This window comes from Geospiza fortis, unplaced genomic scaffold (assembly GCF_000277835.1).
Source record: "Geospiza fortis unplaced genomic scaffold, GeoFor_1.0 scaffold7, whole genome shotgun sequence".
NCBI lineage: Eukaryota > Metazoa > Chordata > Aves > Passeriformes > Thraupidae > Geospiza > Geospiza fortis.
Genome location: NW_005054344.1, coordinates 5,481,675 through 5,503,878, shown reverse-complemented (window position 1 = coordinate 5,503,878; position 22,204 = coordinate 5,481,675). Strand labels below are relative to the sequence as shown.

Genomic DNA, 22,204 nt, shown 5'->3' with positions numbered 1-22,204 from the left:
AAGTGATTGACTGGCAGTTCACTGTTCCATGGGGCTCAAGGGAACAAGGAGTGTGTGCCAATAGCAGACAATCTTCAATTGTGTCTACCACTGTGCTTCATTTCTCACCACATATGAATTTCTTTTCCATGCTGAACACCCAACAGACTCCCTTGATGGATGAACTAGAACTGTGCTTTGTTTATTTCTCTACTAGATGTAAATTTACTACAATTCTAAATTTTCTAGTTTGTTTGCTTCACATGTATTTCCCATATTTTCACATACAAGAAAATTCATATGAAACAACATTTCAAATTCTCTGAGAACCCATGCATTTGCTCTAGTTTATCTGTAAACTCAGGTCCACATGACAGCCTCAGAGGATTTGGGGAGAAATGTGAGAGGAAAAAATGCAGTTTTTACTTTCCTCTCTGATATTAAAAGGATCAAAAAAGTATCTCCATCTCTCTCTCTCTGCTACCAGGTGTTTACATCTTTTCAGGTTCAAAGCAATGAAGACTTTTCCACTGCTTGTTTATGATTCCAAAGTTTCTATTGTTTGCCGTGAAAATAAATCCAGTTTGTATAGGTCCTGAAGAGAAAATTAGGTATGTTTAACAATACAAGTGTAGCAAAGTGACACCAAAAACCTGCATTACAAGCGCAGGAAATTGACTCATCTCAGTCTGAAGCAAACAATGAAAAACACTATTAAATTTAAAGTGTAATAGTTAACTTACTCAATAGAGGCTTTAAGGTTCTACATCTGAGCAATGCATGAAAACTCCTCCTTGCCTGTGTGCAGACACACTTAACATCACATCAAGTGTCCCAGTCTCCCAAGCTTGACGCTGCAGGACACATTCCCTACCAGCACTCTCAATAACCAGTTCACAAAAAAATGGCACTCCTGCCTTTCAGGGAAGACCCAGTTTCCACCACAAAAGAGGAAGGAAAATGTGTGCTTGACTAAACCACTGGTATTGCAGAGATTGTCCTGGTATAAGTAATAAATCACAGCTTTCCCTGTACTATTCAATGTCACTTTCAGCATGATAAATGGGGCCAAAACTTAAAAATGTGGCAGTAACACCCAACTGACCAATACACAAATCAATGAGAAGCATATTAGCAAAAAAATTGAGAGCAGTATTACTCTTTTCAGTAACTATTTCTCCTTCTTGGTTTTATATTATTCTTACTGATCCAGCTGCAGAGTAAGAAATCATGAAACCAGAGTGGGAAGAGAAAGACCACCATCAGGAATCAAGGACAGGGTTATGATTCACTCAAAGGCATAAACAAAACAAAAGGCTATTTTTAATGAGGACTCCAAAAATACAGCTGTTTGCCCTGAACTTATACATTCTTTCTGTTATTCCTGTCAAGAATACTTGGGTTAAGCACATTTTACAATAGGAAAGCTATTACAGCTGATGAAAAGAGAAAGAAGGATGCTAACAGTGAAGGGTGTTAGTGTCCTACTGAAGGGTGATGAGAGCACTCCATAGAACTAAATATGGTAAGTTTTCTTTCAAGCAAAATGGTCTTGTAACATTCTAACAGATTTTCCTTTTTGAAAGGCTCCATCTTAATGAAAATAGTGCAATTCCAGCAGGACTGTTGCATTTGCCTTGTTCATGCTTTACATCACTTACTTTATATTTATCAAGAGTGATGCAATAGTTATGTCAAGTTGAAAGGAAACAGTTTTGTACTAATGAAAGGCACTAATTTTAATTATACCCATAGTTAGGCTGCTTAAAATTCCATTTGTGCCTTTAGAAGTGTCTTGGTTACCACAGAGATGAATGTTCCATATACTACTTTTAATTGCTTCAGAAATTATATTCTAGATAGTTACATTACTGGAAGATTTCCTCTTTTTCTGTAATCAACAGCAACTCCTACTGATGCTCCGGTGTTTCTAGCAGATTACAGAAGTAAGCAGCAGGAAGGAGAATACTTCTTCCATACACACTTCCCGCTATTAGATCAGACTGTGGGTGAATGTTCTATTGCAGTAGACAATAGAAGCAATCCTTCAGGCATATTTGGGTATCTATTTATTGACACACGTTACACTAATGTGTTCAGTGAGAGCTTTGGACCAAGGATGATGGGTTCTGTAGTCCTTAAGAATTTCTCAGAAGCAACCATGCAAATTCTTCATTTAAAGGTATTCTCTAAGAGAAAAAGAGATTGCAGTCAAGGTCACCATGGCTCATAGTACACGCATAGAAACAGTGGATAACCATGGCTTGTTTCACTGTCCTCTGCTGTGATGCTGCTAACAGCAGCAATGCCCACCTTGGCAGCCAGGGAAACTTTACCCTCACAGCCATCAAGCAAAGGCAAGCTGCAGAGGTAAAAGCTTTTTCCTTCTCACCTGACTAAGAATAAGGGCAGAAAGGCCAATGGTGCTTTGAAAGAGCCTAACTTTATCCAGCAGTTCCTAGTTATTATTTCTGTTGTCCTTACTCATTCCATTACTTCGATGTTCTTCCTCCAAATTCAGAATCTCCCTTTCCTCTGAACTTGCAAAACCAAAACAAGACAAGGCTTCATGGGAACTGCCTGTTCCTGTGCTGGACTCATCCTTGACACTTGTCCAAGTGCTTCAGGAATGCAGCAAGAACACTTACCCAAACACCCAGCACTGAGTTCCCACCCTCTTGCACTGTGTGTCTGTGAGGTAAGCGTAGTATTGCCTGAGAAGGGAAAAAAGAAAATTCTTCAGTGAAGTTGAAAGTCCCCAGAATATTTACATTTAGAAAAAAAAATTTGTGTTACAGATGTATCTATAGTGAAAATGAAGTGCTGATGGTTAAATTCACATGCAATCATTCTGGATGTTTACCAGATGGCTTCAATTCTAGCAGGACAGATTATCACATATATCAAATAGCTTGAGACAACACAGAAAACAATCCTGAGAGCAAGGACTGGGAAAATACCCAAACTAGTAGGCTAGCAACATTTGTCTCCTGCCTCTCCAGAGTCTCCAATTTTTACAGGCAAACTGCAACAGTTTCAAAAGAACTAGAGAATCCCTCATTTTTTTCCACAGTTTGTATTTTATTTATTAACAACCACATTTTCTTGAGAAATGTGGGCTTGAATCTTGGAAGAATATGGCTATTCCATATCCTATTTGAATGGTCTAACCACTGGCATATTTTCCTCTCAGGAACAGTAGAATTTTTCACTATTCTGAAAACAGTATGGAGGCCATTCTGCTCTGCTCTCTATGCTCCAGAAATTTAAGAGTTTAGAGAGGGGAATCCCAAAGAAGTGGAATCAAAGTTCCTGTTCTCAGTTTCTGATTTCCACTGAGAGATGGGGAAGAGAAGTGTTATTACTCCAACAATACAAGGACTGCTAAAGAATAAACACTTCTACAGGTGTGCAAGTGCTACAAAAGAAAAAAAAAAGCCGTACAAATTCACCTATACAAGAGCCCACAGGGTATTTTGAGTGATTTAATTAATAGTGTGAAATCACTGCAGATAACTTAAGACACTATTTGAGGAATAAACCAGTTCATGGCTGCCATTTAACTGTCCAAGGTAACATCACTTTGGACATGAACAGGGAATTCTCTGCTTCTAACTTCAGATCTGTGTGCATTCTGTCTAGCTCCATCTATGGAATGGGGAAAAAAAGAAAATTAAGGGACTTTGCTAACAAGGTAAAATGGCATGCATGACCAAAAGCAGATTCATGTTCCTATACAGTTGTCAATGCTGCATAAATACTGTTCTGTTTTCACAATAAGCCACTGCTCAATCACAATCAGGAGCTGTTAGAAAAACCAACAGCTCTGGTTTTCCTCATCTACACTTTTGGAAGCACCTGACTCATTAACTGGAATATTTTCACATGCAGTCCTCAAGGATAACATATGCAGCTACCTCACAAAACAAGGAGATGCTACACAAACAGGAGAAGGAACAGACTGACTCTGCATCCCTATGGCAACACAGTTGTTATGTACATTTTACCTCATTAGTTTAGTTGTGAGGAAGTACACTTTATTGACAAGAGATGATTGGTTTGCATTTTATGGTGGCAAAAGCATACATTTTGTGAAATGTGCCATACTTATTCACAAACTATATGTAGTTCTTGGATGCCTAGAAGTTAAACCACTTTAAACTGAAAAAAAACACTCAAGCAAAAAAATTACCTTACAGTGGGTGCAGTAATGATTCCTATGAAGAGAATTCTCCCCCAGCTTAAAGGGTGGCTTGCTTGGAACACAAAGATATGTTTCAAAAAGAATGTGTTCAACTCAGTTAGCTAGATCAAAAAAAAAGCTAGTTAATAATGTTCAACTTACATAATTCCTAATGAATTAGTACAGAAAATGTGCACAGATTAGTATGGAAACTAAAACATAAGGAATTCCTGCTGTGTCTTTTGCTAGGACAAGCATGTAATATACTAGTAAAACAAAAAATTCTCCCCTAGAAACCTCTATCAAAGTATTTGCTCTCTTTCCCAAGACTCATTAAGGGACCAGACACTAATTCACCCTGTAGAGGTCTTCTGATAGCTTGCATATCCTAAATCAAGTACAAACAACCAAGGCAATTTTGGGAGAGAAGCAGAAGAGATCATATATTAAAAAAAAAACAACACCTCAAACAACTATATCAAATATCTATGGTTTTCCTTTAAAACACTAAATTAAGAATTTTTTTTTAAAAATCACAAAAGTTTTAGTTTTAAGATTTTAAAGCATTTGTAACACACTATAGAGTCTTGCTGGATCAATGACAGTATTCTAAGTATCACTGACTGATCTGTTTAACAGTCAATGGGAAAGGAAAAAAAATCCAAGAAAAGCAAAGCAAAACAAACACACACCCCACACACAAACCAAACTTAATCTCCTGTCACATCACACAACAAAATAAAAATAAATTAAAATCCCACCCCCTAAACTCTACTGACTAACAGTTTTTAAATCTGTGTCAATTGCAAAAAGCCAATACAGCAATCTGTAACATTTGGCTTTTTCCACAGATTCTGTAATTACACTCCTGAACTACCACATAACTCCCATGAAAATGCCCTGTCCAATTCCTCATCATCACTCCATTTAACTGTGTACTTCAGTAACAGACATACAGTCCATCAGAACACTTTTTAGTCCAACATAGGCAGCAAGTAACTGAGCTGATAGCAGCTCCGATTTCACAGAATTGATTTCTTACCTGCCAAATAATCATGAAAAGGTAGACTCCAGCCACTCTCTGAAATGAAGACTTTGGGTCAAACCAGCGGACGTAGGTCCAGCTGGCTGGGGTGAACTGTAACACAGCTCTTTTGATCTTCCCTGTGGTTGTGTGAATGTCCCTGGGAAAAATAATGGCTGGAGTAAATACAAGGAATATGCCAGAGGGAAAAAACCAAAAAAGCAACAGCTCTGTTACTGATGTTTCTGAGGAACAAGCACATTTTTTTGGTCAGCAGAGATCTTCTCAGACACAACTATGTACCAGGCAAGGGGGGATTCAGAAAAATAATCTATTAAGCATTTCAGTCAAGGTGTGTATTCTGCTAGAAAAATCTGCCCTTCTCTATCATCAGTCAATAGCTCAGTAACTAACTACAAAACACATTTATCATTCTCTTCACAAAGAAACACGGACAGCAATTCTGCAACTTCCTTGGAAAATCTAGAAGTTATTTCTTCCTAGTTTATGTTACCACTGCTCTTACCCCAAACACTCCTTGTTCTAGAGCTCACTGACATCAATCCTTCAAGAATCTGTCAGATTCATTATTCATTATTTGTATCAGGGACTGGCCCCAGAGGTTTCATAATACTACACCTCCAGCACACATAAGCCCTGCTGTTCTGATAGCAGATGCATGTGGACCTCCTGGAGAGGAGTGATAACACTGTTAAAAGCTAGAAAGCATTTAAATGCCATTTAGAAAGGGAATTTTAATGCAGGCTCATCTGACGTGTTACTGATTCTTACTTTTGATAATATCAATTCAGATGAGCAACAGCATCCAAAGGACAGAATCTAAGAAAAACTCAGCAGCTAAGAAAGACTAGCAGGACTAGAAGCCATTTTTCACCCTGTTATTTCTCTGGCCCTTCTAGACAAAAAAAATCAAAAAAATTCCCAGGTTTGATATTTCAAATATTTGTGTTCTTCTAGGCTAGAGAGAGCTTAGATTAGGGAGAATCTTCTAAACTTTAAGATCTGTATTTATTAAATGAAAAAAAAAATAAACTAAAAGGGCACAAGCAAAAGCTTCTCATTCTCATGAAGCAGCATCTTCATGTTAAAGGTCACAAAAATCTACTCATGCATTTAAAAGAACATGAGGAAAGATTATTTCATAAAGACAGTAAAGACTAGTTGTGCCATAGATAGTCTCCTGTTTAAACTTTCAGTGAGCACCTCTAAAGACAGAAGGACCATCAACTGTAATAGAAATGCAGGAGAACCGAATTCAGACTAAAGGCTGGATAGTTCTTAGAGTAATTAACAAATCTGTGAGTAAAAAAAGACAGCAGAACAGAAAGTCACACGAGGTACAAATTTGGAAGTCAAGATCTGAGTTCCTTTTCCACCTCTCAAGGCAATTCACTGCACTTGACCCTGTTTCATGCACATCGTTGGTAATACGCAGATATCCATGCTTGCTACCGGCTAGCAGGGAAGAAGGCAGGAGAGGGGCAAAAAGCTATGGAAGAAACCACACCTGGACAGCTAGGAACTGACATACTAGGCCATAAGCTGTTGCCCTCTTACACAGCAAATGCCTCTTTATTTTACAATTACTCCATTTATTTTAGAAGGTCAGCAATGAGGTAAAGCAATTCACAGCACAGATACCATCAGCCCCATGCCCTCACTGCAATTACAACTAGTGCTGACAGATTGCCACACTAATGGCTCACCAAGGTGAGCCCAACCTAGTTAAAAATGTAGGATGAGAAAACAATCACAATTTGTTTTGCTCCCTGACTTCCTCGAACTTTTATGCATACAAAATAAACTGAAAATGCAAATAGCTTTACTATTTTCTATTGTCCATTGGCATCAATGCTTGTAACTTAAAATTGCAAAGGAAAATCATATATAGAGTCACATTTAGAAACATTTACATACAGGAACATTACTATGACACTGATATTTAACATTTAAAATAAAATTACAGCACTGTTAGCACAGGCAGATTCCATGCTATTTTTTACATGCAAAACAATGCTTATCAAGCTTTAATTTAGACCTACTTGAAGCTTGCCCAGTGATAGGTCCTCATCTCCAAGAAACGACAAACTACCATGCCCAACCAGATGCCACCCCCGTTACAAAGCAGGATGTCCAAAATGACTTGATCCCACCAGCATTCAGCAAAATTAGGCAGAAGGTGCATGAAGAAGAGCTATAGAATACAGGAAAAAGACTCTGGGTGAGGAACAGCACAGAATTAATATAAATTCACTTTTAAAGTACACATTCAAAAATCAGCTTTTCAGTACACAGCATACTTCAAGGACATGAGCCACAGCCACTGAAATTTGATGGACATCCTTCCATGAACTTCAGAAGGCCTTGAACAGAATCACACATGGCATCAGAGGTTTTCTTCTCATTGTTTCCTATTAAGGCTATGCTGTATATAAGGATATCATGCAGCTCTTGGCTTCTCAAAGATGATACATGATACATTAACAGAAATGGATGAAACAAGCACAACAACTGCATTTCCTGGAGGAAATAAGGTGGTTTGTGCTTTAAAAAATAAAATTAAGAGAATCTTTGTTTCATTTTTGCTAAATAGTTTTAACTAGTACGTTTTCTAAACCAGCAACAAGATGCAGCAAGTAAATGGATGCATTTGTAAAAGCTGTCAGTACTAAGGCATGGTGGTGGTCAGGACATAGGACTTCTTTATTTCAAAACTCTATTTTCAGGAAATTTAGTGACCGTAAAAAAATTAAGAGTTCAACAGCATTTCAGTGAGTTTTGCTGCTATATTTAATACAGAATGGCTCAAGAAGTTAAGAGGACATTCCACTCTGCTGATGCAGTGAGGGGAACAACTGGCCAGAGTTAAGGCAAGATATAAATATATTTTACCAAGAGCTAGAAACAGGTTCACTGCCTCTCTCTCTCCTTTAAGAAAAATAATTTATTTTTCTTTTTCTAGGAGAAAAATCACTGCAATCCAAAAAAACAGACTGGAAAAGTTACCTATGGACAGCCATGTGTTAAGCAGTCCCTCTGCAACACTCAATGAGATAATTAACAAAAAACATAGCAAACTAAAGAATGTACCTCCACAAACACAGTGCAATTCTTGTCAGTTAATGTACGTACACTGTGGCTGTGGAAGATTATTGGTATGATTTTGTAATAAAGTATCTTTTGTTCAGAGATGTAAGCATAAAGTACTGAAAAAAATCAGATTTGAGAAAAGCAACAAGGATGTTTTCTGTATACAACAGGAATGAATGCTGACTCATTTACAGTACATCACAGTGACTAATACTGGCAATGACAATTGCTGTGAAAACTCTTGCAAAAATGTATCAAATGCAGTTGTTTTTCTTTGAAAAGCTATGCGGATTTCAACCTTTACAAAAAAGAAAACTTGACTTTCTCTTCAGGAACCAAGTGATACAGTGTTGTTCATTGTCCTGGTAAAGATTCCCTTCCATATTTTAATTAATTTGGCCTGAGAGGGGCAATAGCCTACAAATGTAAGTAACATCCAGGCAAAGACACCAGAAGTAACAGATAATGAGGCAGCAAGACCCAGAACACAGGTGTTAGCCTGACAGCCTCTAAGGTTCTCTAGCTGCTTTCTCACAATGAGAGACCAAGGTCCGCCTGCTCCCCAACTTTAATCCAACAGTATGGAGCATGAGCCAAGCTTCCCATTTCAGAACAAGGAGCTGGCTGCAATCCATGAATGCTAATAGGAAATACTCAGCTAAATCCCTAAGTAACTGCCCTGATAACTTCTGGAGGTTTCTAATTACTCTCCTGAATTATCTGATTTATCAAAAATCCATTTGAGTGGTGATTACATACCTGTGTTTTGAACCTTGTCCAACATAATATCTGTTCCAATAATCTGCCTTCCAACAAGGGAAGCTGATGCTATGTCAAACTGAAGACAAGGGTTGTGTGATGAACAGTAAGAGTATGAGTGAAACAAATCACAATACATTGTTTTCCAGAGGGAAAAAATTAGTACAATTACTAGCTGAGGTGCTTTCTGTGAATGGGTACTTGTGAAATCCCAATCTTGGGGAATTTCAAAATTGCTTAAAAAACACAGTATCCTTCAATGCCACAGAACAAAAACACATTTTGAAGAGGAACTCACAGCACCAGGATTTTCAAACCCAAAATTTAATTTTAGACAAATAAATCCTTATCTATGTTTCTCAATTACAAATGCTTTGTCAGATAAGTCAAGCATTCTCAAGACAGCAAGCTTTACAGAAAACTGATTTTAAAGACTAAGTTCAGGTGTTTACATCAAGAAGATCCCTCAACTCCATTTCACCTGTACATTATGCATCACTATACACAATGTGTGATATTGTCGTATATGACGTACAGGGACCAAGAGAGCAGATCACAGATATTGCAAGGTGAAAAAGGAGAACAGTTGCTCTGAATCAGGAAATACACGAAGTAGAAAAAGTAGCATGATCCCCATAACAGCAGAAAATAAATTATGAATGGCACAAATAGGCTGACCAAGACTTCCTTTCTATTCAAGCAATAATAAATCACTTACATAAAACCCAGCTTGCTGTTGTCTGTTCATTCAGCTGCATAAATTACTCAGCATCTGGTTTATAAAACTTAAAATGTAAACCTATACTGAGAAGTAGCGAGCCATCCTTCTAGTAACGTTCACTGTTCCCCCAAGACCAACTCACATCTCTTCCCTTTGCTGATAATGCAGATGGAAGTGGCCTACCTCAGTGAGTTCCCAGGTGATGCTGATAGTCCAGCAGAGCCCATAGCTGCGGATCAGCAAAGCCTTCATGGCCCAGCCCCAGAAATGTCCAAAAGCAAATATGTCAAAGTGGCTGAGGATTCTCTCCCAGGTGATAACATGACAGTTCACTGCATACTCCTGTTATGAAAAGAAAAAAACCCAGAACAAAATTACTCCATCAACACAGAACTTAAGAAGAAACATCGTTCCACCCAATGCATTAAGCCTGGAATTATAAGGTATTAAAATCAGCATTATTTCATTTTCTTGTCCTTCTAAACTGTGGCATAAAACTTCCAGTATTAAGACACAGTGCCATCACAGTACAGCTCTAATTTAAAGGGAAACAGAATGGACCTTGGTGCCTGAAGAAGCATGTATTTCCTAAGTGACAGAGAAGCAACAAAACCAATAAAATCCTTAACAATAAAACCAGCAAACAATACTCCAGAAAATACTTATTTGCCTTTCTTTGGAGTCTTGATTTGAAATAACCATCTTTCTCCACATTCATGCTGTCTGGTATTCAGATGTGGCTCATCAGTGGCTAATCCTCCTCAGTTTCTGAGGTACTGTTACTCATGTCAACGTTTACTTGAGTATCTTTTTTGTCTTATTTTCCTCATGAAAGCAATTTCCTAGAACCCATTCATACTGAGGATGTTCAGTCACAGGCTTGGATTGAAAAAAATTTAGGGGAAGATCAAAGGGAACTTGCAAACGTTTTTTCACGGATGAGCAGCAGATTCCTTAAGAATACTACTTAATATTCTAGTCACCAATGACAAAGCAACCAGGTTCTCAAAACATGTTGTACAGCAAGTGCTAGAAATCACTGCCCCAAAAGAAATAAAAGGTGTATGCCATCAGGAGGCTGCAGTTGTGGGGCTCTGTCTTATCACTGGGCACAAACTGAACTATTCCTAACAGGAAACACACATTTAAAAAAATCTCTGCTCTTCAATCCTCTTAAAATACACATTGCCACCTGCAGGTGACAACTCAGCACTGCTAAGTGCTGTTAAATCAGGAATTCTCTCAGGCCAGAACTATTGCTAATCCTACACAAATGAACACTAATCAAGTTGAAGATGAGATGGCAGAGAAAGATTTAAATCCTGACCACCACAAAGAGAAGAAAGCACAATTTCATATAAATCTGTCTATCAGCAGGCAGCTAAGTCCCACTGTGGGATGACAGGAGTTGCATAGGTTACTGTAAGTCACCCTTACTGCTGGTGCTTTCTTGTGCCTGCGCTGCTGGCCAGAGAAAGGTGCACCACCTGTTCTAAGGATGGTAAACCTGCAACTTTAGTGCACCAAGAGAACTGAAACTGGCTCCTTTGCCAACATGAGAAGCATGGAATACACCACAAAAGCTGCAGGCTACACCACGATACCTATGATGAGTGAACACAATGAGGCTACTCCAAAAGTAAGGTTTTTTCCATAGGTCTTGCTTTTTTCTTTTATTTTTACTGGGACTTTTTCCTCTCTATCTCATTTTTCCAGCTGCAGTTCTGCCAGTCATACAGTGAAATGTGCTGAACTTTTTTTATACCCAAGTAACTTTGCTAGTCCTGTGCAAGCAACCAAGCTGCAGCCTTTATTACAGCTGCACTTAAAAAATTTACTCCAACTTCAATGACAATATCTGGATTGCAAAGCAGACCAGGGCAAGTTTCCACTGACTGCTACAGTCAGGGAATCTGCTGTACTGTGCTTCTGTGCCAGCAGTAATATTAGAATCCATTTCTGATTTAGATGACAGGAGAGCCAGGTGAATCTGACAAACCACCAGACTCCGTGTCTCAGCACCCTTTTGTTGCTCAGCAACACCACTGACACTGGTGCTGGGGCTCCATTTAGCCATGTGCCCTCCCCCCATCCTAAGGGCAGGCTGCCCTCACCTCTCCAGCAGCACAGGAGGTTCCTTGCAGAACCCAAAGTCCCAGCCCAGAGTTGCACAGCACGTACTGCTGACAGGCTGAGGTGCAATACCTGAAGCATGCAGTTTTCCAGGCAAGGAGCCTGCATGCAGCCCTCACTATCAATCAGCCAACATGAGCTTACTGCCCTGTAAGGATTTCCATTCCCCTATGTACTACAGGGCACGAGTTTGCAGCCACTGCTGATGAGGTGCTGTGCCTTGGTCTGCATAAGCAGTAAACTGCCACGTGCGAAAGACAACCAGTCAATTTCCCTACTCATGAGGCATGAGCCCTATAGAAGCACCTAGCAGTCAACAGATGACCATGGTGGTCAAGGGAGCATGTTGGTCAGATGGTGAAGAGTAATTTGATGCGATAGTGAAGAGGGCAAGATTGGTGATTCCTTCCTCCCCATGCAGCCTCCTCTTCTGCTTGGTGCCCAACTATTCACACAGTGTTCTGCTTGCCTCCCTGCATAACTCACACCCTTCTCCCAGGCCTCCTTTTACAAGCTCAGCTTTCCGTGTTTGTGTCCCCACCTGAAGGGGAATGTTCTCCATATGGAAAACTCTTTGCAAGCTGCTCAGTGAGCAGAAGAACAAGCCTGGCTTTCTATGCCACTCCAGGTTATGGTCTATGGAAGCAATTTCCCAATGGTAACAGCATCAGTGCTCAGTTGCTGACTGACTGGAAGGGAGCAGAGTCCTGCAGTTGCCATACAAACACGTACTCCACAAGCTCCATAGCACGACAGTAATGTACTAAGCTCAGAGCAACAAGATGAGACCAAAGTTCTTTGACTGCAGCACTGTGGCATCAAAAACCCTGATCTGGGACACATACCATACAGGCTTCATTTAGATACTACCTTGCTAAGTCTATTTTCAGTATCCATCCTCATATCTATTACCAAAAAGCATCCAAAGCTACCCCACTGCAAACATATATCCTATTCCAAATTGCACACTCATCCAAACATCTACATTAGCAAAAAAAAAAAAAAAAATACTGAGAAGACACTTTTTCACACCAGCTGATTTCAGTGTAAATAAACTATTGACACAAAGGACTTGTTGACTCTGTCAAGTATAGGCAGAAACTTGCACTGCTCATGGCAACAAATTCAGAGTTATCCATTCCCACTCATATAAAACATGCCTAAAGTATGTACAATAAAGTGCCATGGATACATACCATAATATCTGCTTCCCTTGTGGCATATCGAAGATTAGGGTCCAGCCAGTACATCACTGCTTTTACCTGCTCAAAGTTGAGGAAGAGCACGAACACCAGGAACAGAAAATAGAGCACACTAAGACCTGCAAAAAGACTCAGTTTTAAAATCATGCTCACTCACAAAACTGCTTGGAACACAGAATTCAAAAAGCTCTTTCCAAACAGTTGTTCTACAAATGAATTTCTATACGCAGCAGCTACATACAGAAAAGCTGAAGAGACACCAGTCAGATAGCAATGTCTGAGCACTCAGCCCTTCATATCCCCTCCTGTGACAAGTGATACAACACATGCTCAACTGCATGAACAAAATCAGTCTAATCAATTTAGACACGTGTAGTACAAGGCTGTGATCAGGAAGCTCCTTAGTAAGAGATACATTAGGATCCAGGATTGCATCAGCCCAGTCCCTTTGCTTTAAGTATTCTTGGTCTCACTAATGTAAGTCCCTAAGCCTTTACACAGATTTCAACATAAAGATGAATTTAATAATGCCACCTGGCAATTCTGAGCTGTGCTAGTAATAATGAGTAATTATAAACTAATGCATGTCTGAATTACTTTTGTGAGCTGGAAAGTTTGCTGCTTGAACCTTTTAAAGATAAATATGATTATCTCTTTTCACACCACTATAAATTATGAAACATGATTGCATTCAGGAGTACCATTTCTCTCCTCCAGTCTGAATAAGGATTATTTTTAAAAAAAGAAAAACTTTTTAGAAGTTGAGTCCTAGGTGTAGCTCTGTGGGTAGAAGTTTTTGTTAGGACCATATCTTTACATTATTCACAAGCTCCCAGATATCCAAGACCACATTTGGAGGAGGCATACAAACACTATTTCCAGAGCCTTAAATGTATCCTGCAGCAATATCATGGAAGACAGAAAGATTAATGTGAATAAACTTAGGATCTGTCATTCAAAATAAACTGCAGCAATTCTAAAAAGGCCTTTTAAACTATAACCAGGACTCACATGCTGATAGCCCTCAGTGTACACCAGAAAGCAACTTTTGTTCAGAGACACACACACGCACAGGAAGTATCTGTATGGTTCTGTGCAGTCCCTCCCAGAAACACAAGGGCAACAGACGTCACCCCCCTAAATGAAGCACAGCCTGCAGGCCAGGGTGCATCTGGAAATGTTGAGGATGCACCAGTCCCACCCTTCATCTACTGAAGGGGTCAGAGAACTGAAACACAGCTAAATGAACCACACCAGAAGGAGGAGAATTACACAGGGAAAAATGCTGCTCCTGAGTTTGCATGTAGCCTTTTCCCAAAAGCACAGGGGTCAAGCTCTGACAGTATCAACATTGAGAATGACCTTTCACTCTACACATGGTGAAACTTGAAGTGAGCAGTAGGACCTAGTGTTTGCAGTAGGAGTAGTGTTTCCCAAACTTTCCAAGAAGTAGGCTTGTTTAATGAGTACTGTCTAATCAGCAGTATCCTCCCAATGTCAACAGATGAGTAATCAGTTACTTTGGGAACCTACTTATTTTTAGATATAAGGTGGCAGGAGAGAGGAACATTCACTCTGCCTAAAATAATCAAATGTGCAGTCTAGCATATGCTCTGTGAACCCTGAATTATCTGAAAATAAAATTCCTTATTATTTTACTGTGTAATTCAGATGTTTAAGGAGCAGGATTTCACTTCTGAGTTTTGTAGCTAACAGAATTATTTTTGAACTGTAAATGCAACTGATTTTTACAGGTACTTTTAATGAAATAAGTTAAGAATATGAATATATACATGTCAAGAATATTAATAAATTTTAACCTATGCAATGCTACAATTTAGCAAACAAATAAAGTAACAGCATATTTTGCCAATAATGAAAAGAAACCAACTACTCAACTGTGTTTAAAAATCAGACAGTGCATGCAGTAGCTGGGGTTGGAAGAGCTGACAGTAGGAAAGGTGTGGGGGAAGGAGATTGGGAAGCACAAAACAGGATTAAAACTGTATCAGAATGAATGATCCCTTTTTTGTGATTTCATGTACACCATCCCAATACAGAGTAACTACAATGATATTCTCAGACATAACTAAGAATAGGTTATAAGCAACTGCTCAGGAGCAGGAGGAAAGTAACAGTCACACAAGTTTGACACACAATTATGTTTCATGACAATTCCATTCATCAGAAAGCTAAAAAAGGCAGGTCCTGCAAAATCAATGCAAAAGTTGGAAACACAAACTTACCAAAAACCATCCTCCACAGAGCAGGATGAGGACGTGTAAAGGGTCCTATAGATAGCAAACAAAAAGCTTATTAGGAGACAGTCAGTAAAAACCACAAAATTTATTTTTAAATCATTGCATATGACTACTTGGCACGAGCATGGATGAGTTCTTCATCAAAGTATGTAATACACCTGGAATGTTGGAGCTCTATGCTGTTAAAAAAAAAAAACTCAGCAGATTTCAGAGTGGAAAAAGGAGACTGCCAGTTGGTAACATGAAGACAATTTTTCACTGTTTTTATGGAGTTATGTCCAGAACAGTAGCATGTTGTTTGTTCAGCAGACACCACATCTCAGGTGTCACCTGAGGATGTCCTGACTTGGTTTCCAGACTGCAGCTTGCTCCCAGTTAAGATATCCCATACAAATTTGCCTGTGTTAACCAAGAAACATGGTCCTTAGCCTTCAGACCAACAAGAAATGTTACCAAACAGGCCTCCTGAAATTTCCAAACTGAGCATCATATATAGCTAACAAGAAAGAACACATCTATGCTCTTTACCAGTGTCAAATTATTTACTTTAGAGCCAGGGATGAAACTGATTTATTAGACTAAAAGCCTCTCAGCTAATGTGAACAGCAGAGAAGGTAAATCAGGTGAAACTGGAAAACATGTAAAGATGAATCATACATTTAGGTAGCAAGAAGTGTCTCAACAAATATTTCAGCACACACTGCAGACCACTCTTTCACCACTGTATGCATCAAGCTCCTTTTTCTCCGGCATTCAGTTTTTCAGCCAGCACTTTGTGAAAACCATGCATACAGGAATTTTAACATCTGGGAAAAACACATCCCAACTCTGCAGTACAAAGCTGCCCTGAACATGGTCACTGTTTTTTACTGAACATTGCCAACTGTGAGACAGTTTAGACTTAACCCAAGAATCACTATTTTGCTGACAGGAATAAGCAAAAATTAAAAAACCATAACAGACAAACCAAGTATAAGCATTTCTTCCACAGAATTAAGTGACACAGAAACATTCTTACATTTTTGTACTTTCTGCTTCTCACACAACTACCAAAACTTTTATCCAGCTTTAATTTCTACTGAGCAACTGTGGTTTTACATTGTAAATGCAACTTAAACCATTTCTATTACTATCTTCTGGTAAGGTGCTGTGTCTGAGAACTTCTAGAATTACACTTCCGTTGAAACACACTGAGGGAAAGTCCTCCTAAACATTATTTAAGGGTCTGTTAGCATCATTACTTACAATCAGATCTGCAACTGCACATCTGCAAATAGGACACTGATTTTGAGAATTTAACTTCCTTGTTAAATACAGACTATAAATAGCAAGCTATAAATACCACTTATCTCTGCTCAGTATGACTACAACCCATTTTTAGACTGTTCCTTAACATAAAAGAATTCCAATGGGTAAAGAAAAATACACTGAAAATTGGTATTTAAATAAAAGTCCAAGTAAATATAGTGGCAATAAAGAGAAACATTTAAAAAACATTAAGAACAAGCTGTATAAACCTTACTCACCATTAGGAAAAGCTAGAACACTGATGATTAGAAAGAAGAAAATCACAGAGAGGATACCCCTCCAAATATTATCCTCTGGTACAGAATCATCCCTAAAGAGACAGACAACACAGTATTAAACTACATTATAAGGATGAAGTCAAAAGGCTCTCAAGATATATTATTTAAATAAAGAATACAAGGAAATAAAATATAAGAAATATGCATGCCCATTATGTTACAAGTTAAGACAGTAATTGCACTGAATGATTTTCACACTACACTTCTGGGTGTCTCTTTCTTACAAGAGGGTTAAATATTTAGTAAACACGCAAGCCATTAGCATTGATAGAAGTGAGTGCAGAAGTAACGATCAAATTTAACATAAGGTGAAAAAAATCTTCCTGCTTTAATACTTACAGAAACATCATTGAATTACTTTTACATAGCAACTTTTACTTTTACACCTAAACTAAAACTTCTGGAAGCCTGGATGCAATTCCTAGGTTTCCTTCTGCTGTTTTGGTGCTACTTGCAATACCCTTCACTTCCCTTTGCCTATCCTCAACATCAAATGCCTGAGATGAGGACAGAAATAATGATTATAATCAGTCTTTAGAAATAATGAATGTACAGCTTAGAATCTGTAACAGAGACACAGCACAACTTAAAGATCCAAGGAAAAATATCAATTTGCTTTAAGATCTATTAAACCGAAGCTCTGAATATAGCATCATGCATTAGTTGTGCTGCTGTTACATTATAGGCAGAAGTGAGACCAAAGAATTCAGTTTGGAATGCTGAGGCAAACTTGACAGAGCTCTTTCTTTTCAGGCAGGTAGAAGATTAACAAAATAACTCTCACCTAACTTTTCTAACCAACAGACAGCTTCTGGGATACTTCAGTAATACAAAAGAACAAACTTCAGTCTATCATAGTATAAACAGTGAGTATTTCATATCACCCACTACAACTAAAGTCAAAGTTTTACTATCTCAGTAGTTAGCATGCACTTAGGATCAGTTTATTCATTTGAGTATATTTGTTTATTTATTCTCAACACAATAATAAAAGAATTCCTAGCAAGCTTGGAAGGTGTAAAGCTCTTCCTGGAAGAGCATCTGTCACATTTCTGGATGGTTCAGTAAAGAATCCATGACAGCATAAATGCCCTCCACATTAGATACTTGCTGCAGTTAGAAAATATTACTCACTTAGCCAAATTATTTTTCTTTTCCTCAAAACTGAACTTTAACAGCTTCACAGCAGGCTTTCAGCACTGTGAGGCATTTAAGCACTGTGTTAGTTTAAATGTATGGAAGGAAAAAGTGCATTAAACACAAATGGTTTCTCTGCAGGCCTTAGGGACTCCCCACAGCATTTTTTCAAAACCAGCTGAGTTCAGCCTTACCAGTCATTTTCCAGCAGCCATGATGCACAGGCTGACACTTTATGCCAGCTATAAACTCCAGGTCCCAGAGCTTAACTCACACTCCCTTGGCAATGCCAAGACCTTACACCATCCAGTGCACTTCCTAGCCAGAGCCTCCAGCTCTGATGCCTCAGACAGCAAAACCATATCCCTCTTTTAACACATGTAAATAACACACTGGAACATTCTGTCATGGCTGCCACCAAGAGGATGAACTGGTTTTGGGTTTTCTTAGATAGCACAAATAACTACAGTTGCATCACATCAATTCATCACAGCCAACAAAGAAGTGAAAGACATTGTGATCACACCACTTAACTGCTGCACTAGGTGAGACTAAAGTCCTCTCCTTTGCATATCAGGATTCTGAGTACTACTCAGCTTCAGAAAAGCTCTCCTACTCATGTTGGCATCACTTCCCCTCAAAATCAACAAAGATGTAAGCACTGTTAAACTGCAATGCATTCCAAGTGAGTGGCAAGGCATTTTACTTTGGCTTGCAGATACATTTCACAAGGGATAGACACCCAATCTTCTTGCCAGAAGCAGGTAAGAAGAGGTGTGAGCAAGAAACTTGCTGCTGTACACTAGCTGGTGTAAGAATTATAGTGTTTACCTGGAAGAACTATTTTGGGGAATGCCAAAGGGAAAGATGCAATCATAACAAGCTGCAATTGGGAAAATGTGCTAAATCATCTCCTTACATAGCCCAAGAATTGTTGACTCCGATTTTGAAATACAAGCATCCATACAGCAGAAGCAAGGTTTACAATGCCTACACGGGAGGACAGATGAAAATTCTCTCAATTTTAACCCACTTTATGAGGGCATTTATCAATTCTGTGGCTTTTTAGAGAAGAAATTAAAAAAAAACAACAAAGTGCATAAAAACTGCATAATTTTTATCCCTCTTCTGTTCTTTATGAGTAGATTACAAAAATGTCAACGAGTGAGTTATTACATCACCAAAAAAAAAAAAAGCTGGGGGGGGAAACTCAATTGAGGAAAAAATAGCTAGGACACTAAATTTGGAATGTGGAAGAAAGAGGAAAAACATCTTCCATAAACTCAGCCAAACCTAAATACACAATAATCCAGTTTAATCAAGCCCATTAATCAAGAGACATGGAGGACAAAAGCCCTGCATCCTACAGGTCCTACTCCTGCTTCCACAAACCCAGGCAGCTTCATCCCAGAAGCCACTAGTCTGTCACCCTTCTCAGTCCTGTTGTTGTGTCCCACAAAATATATCCTCCAGGACTCACTCCTGCAGGCTGCCTCTGGGCTCAGAGTGCCACACTCCCCTACCTAGGGTGGAAGAGGAGAGCAAAACTAGAGCCACTCCCCACCTCTGCCCCAAGGCACAGGATGGAAGCAGTGGAGCCTCTGTCTGGCTCATTCAGCAGAAAACAACCAAGGAAGCTGCAGCCATTGTCAGAAGCACTAGAAGGATGTGCTTTAAAGAACAGAATACCCTTATTCCCTACTTTATCATAGAAAAATGAAAAACCACATTTCTTTTGGATTATTGTTATTATTATCATCATACCTGAAGATTCCTGCTATCTGAAGTTCAGTTTCACCCTTATCTGTCAGCTCAAAGACAGTAGCAGCCGCTCTCAGTGATCCTAAGGAGGACTTCATGTTATGTATGGCTTGCTACACACAAGGGAAAAGCATTTTCTAAGTTCCTCAGAACTCTCCACATAATTCTGACACAAAGCAATTATAGAAGAGACAAGAATTTAGGGAACACAGAATTTCCTCCGTCTATGGTGAAGTTCCTGAAAAAATAAATTTTACTTGACAACATCAGCATGAATCTATCATAGAAAATCCCCCACTCAACAAAGTGCCCAAGAGAGCTACGGAACAACTGACAGCACAGGGGAAGCAAAGAACCACTTGTGACACTTTACAGGGAAGTCTACAGGGCCTTGTGCCCAGCAAGTGGGAAAATGAACTTAAACACCACCTTATTGCATGAGTCAGTGTAGACTCAATGCAATAAACTGATGGAAAGAAGCACAGACTGTAAAAGCATGTGGGAAAGTATCTCCTCTTCCCCAGTCTCTCTAAGAGTGTACATGGTTTGGATAGTGTCCCAAATGAGGCCCAGAGGCAGCACTCTGGCATCACTCAGGAGATCTATGAAACTCCTACAATAGTTGAAAATAGCAGAAGGAGGAGAGGGGAGAAAGTAAAATCAGAGTACCTTCTACAACCTGAGAAGAGAAGAAATAGATGACAGTTAAAGAGAAGTCAACTGGTATTTAAGCACAGGAAGTGAGGCAGAGATAGAGGGAAGAAAATGAAACTGAAGAAGTCAGTTAGAAAGACAGCAAAACAAATGGAAAGACACACCAGCAATCCTCTTGGAAAAATGCAAACAAACATCCCAGAAGTGAAGCAATTTTATTTGGGCCTAGAAGACTCCAAAGTGCTGAAATTGCTTCTTAGCTCACCCTCTGCTTGAAAGAATTAATGGCAAAATTCCTTCCCCAAAGGTGAGCAATCCATTAATCCTCCAGAATGACACTGTGATGAAAATTTCTTAGTGAGTCAGAACTTTGACCTAAATTAGCCCTTCAGGGGAAAAGTGATCAGGCAAAGGGACGAGGAGCACTTGCACCAAAGGTCTGTAATTAAACATTGTAACAGAGCACAGAAATATGTCTCTGATTTTGGAGTTAAGAAGGGATCCAAGTAGAACTAGGGATGTGCTCCCCAAAAGTATCTCCCTTGGGGCCATACACATGTTGAAACAAGAAAAGGCACACCTCAGACCATCTGCAGTTACACTATGTTACTTTTCCTTATGCCCCTGTCTCAACTCAAGCCAGGCTTGGCCATTATTTCACAGCTGATGAAAACGAAACATTTGGATTCTTAGAATAAGACAAGATTACACATTGAACTGTGTATCAGGCTTAGCGACAAAAAATAAACTTCTTACATCAAGAGAGTTGTCATAAATTAATGTTTTAAGGTCACTTTCAAGGGGGGATTCACCACCATCAGAGTTTAAGCCACAAGACCACTGAAATCCATGACTGTGTACACACAACGCCACAAAAGTTTAAATGAGTCTAAAATGCACTGCACTACCTTGCCAAAACCTCGCAGGAATCACTGCCTACATACTACACAACTTAGTCTACAGGACGATTATACAATCATCTTCACATCCAGTGGGAGGCAATAAAAAGTACACACAACTTCAAAAAACATGCAGGATACCCCTCGGACTGCACTGCTATACCCCTTGTTTTCAAAGCAAGGTTCCCGGAAAACCTGTCCGTTCCTGGCAGTACGGCCATGGATGACCGCAGGGGTGATGCCCACAGAGCTCTCCCTCCCTGTGGTGCGCCAAGGATGTGGCTAAGCCCACCCGTGCCAGAGCCTGAGCCTTGCTAAGCCCACCTGTGCTAAGCCCACCCGTGCCAGGGCCTGAGCCCTGCTAAGCCCACCCGTGCTAAACCCATCCGTGCCAGAGCCTGAGCCCTGCTAAGCCCACCCGTGCGAGAGCCTGAGCCCTGCTAACCCCACACGTGCTAAGCCCTCCCGTGCCAGGGCCTGAGCCCTGCTAAGCCCATCCGTGCCAGGGCCTGAGCCAAGCCGAGACTGGCCACAGACAGTGTGGGGTACAGAAGCGGGGCCACAGAACAGCCACTGCCGTGCACCGCACGCTTGGGAAACCATCTACACGAGTGATGTCACCGCGGGGCTGCTCGATAGCCTAATAAAGCCCATTTCTGGCAGCTCCCTGAAACACACATTTTAGTAGAGATTTTAGCAGAGATCCCCAGAACAATCACCAAATTCCCAGGAAACGCAGTGGGGATGATGCCCGCTCTCCAGCACGGGCCTGCCGAGTGCGGGGTGGTGCAGCA

General features: G+C 39.7%; 1 protein-coding gene across 1 annotated transcript in view; it reads right to left on the bottom strand.

The window, feature by feature from the left end:
• Nucleotides 1–22,204, bottom strand: part of PTDSS1 (phosphatidylserine synthase 1) — a 28,470-nt gene that overhangs the window by 6,048 nt on the left and 218 nt on the right. The window contains exons 2-9 of the mRNA XM_031058518.1: nt 16,900–17,012; nt 15,359–15,403; nt 13,107–13,231; nt 9,961–10,119; nt 7,250–7,401; nt 5,205–5,346; nt 4,172–4,284; nt 2,628–2,693 (exon numbers count right to left, since the gene is read on the bottom strand). Coding sequence (XP_030914378.1) covers nt 2,628–2,693; nt 4,172–4,284; nt 5,205–5,346; nt 7,250–7,401; nt 9,961–10,119; nt 13,107–13,231; nt 15,359–15,403; nt 16,900–17,012 — 915 coding nt within the window. The remainder of the gene's footprint in view (nt 1–2,627; nt 2,694–4,171; nt 4,285–5,204; nt 5,347–7,249; nt 7,402–9,960; nt 10,120–13,106; nt 13,232–15,358; nt 15,404–16,899; nt 17,013–22,204) is intronic.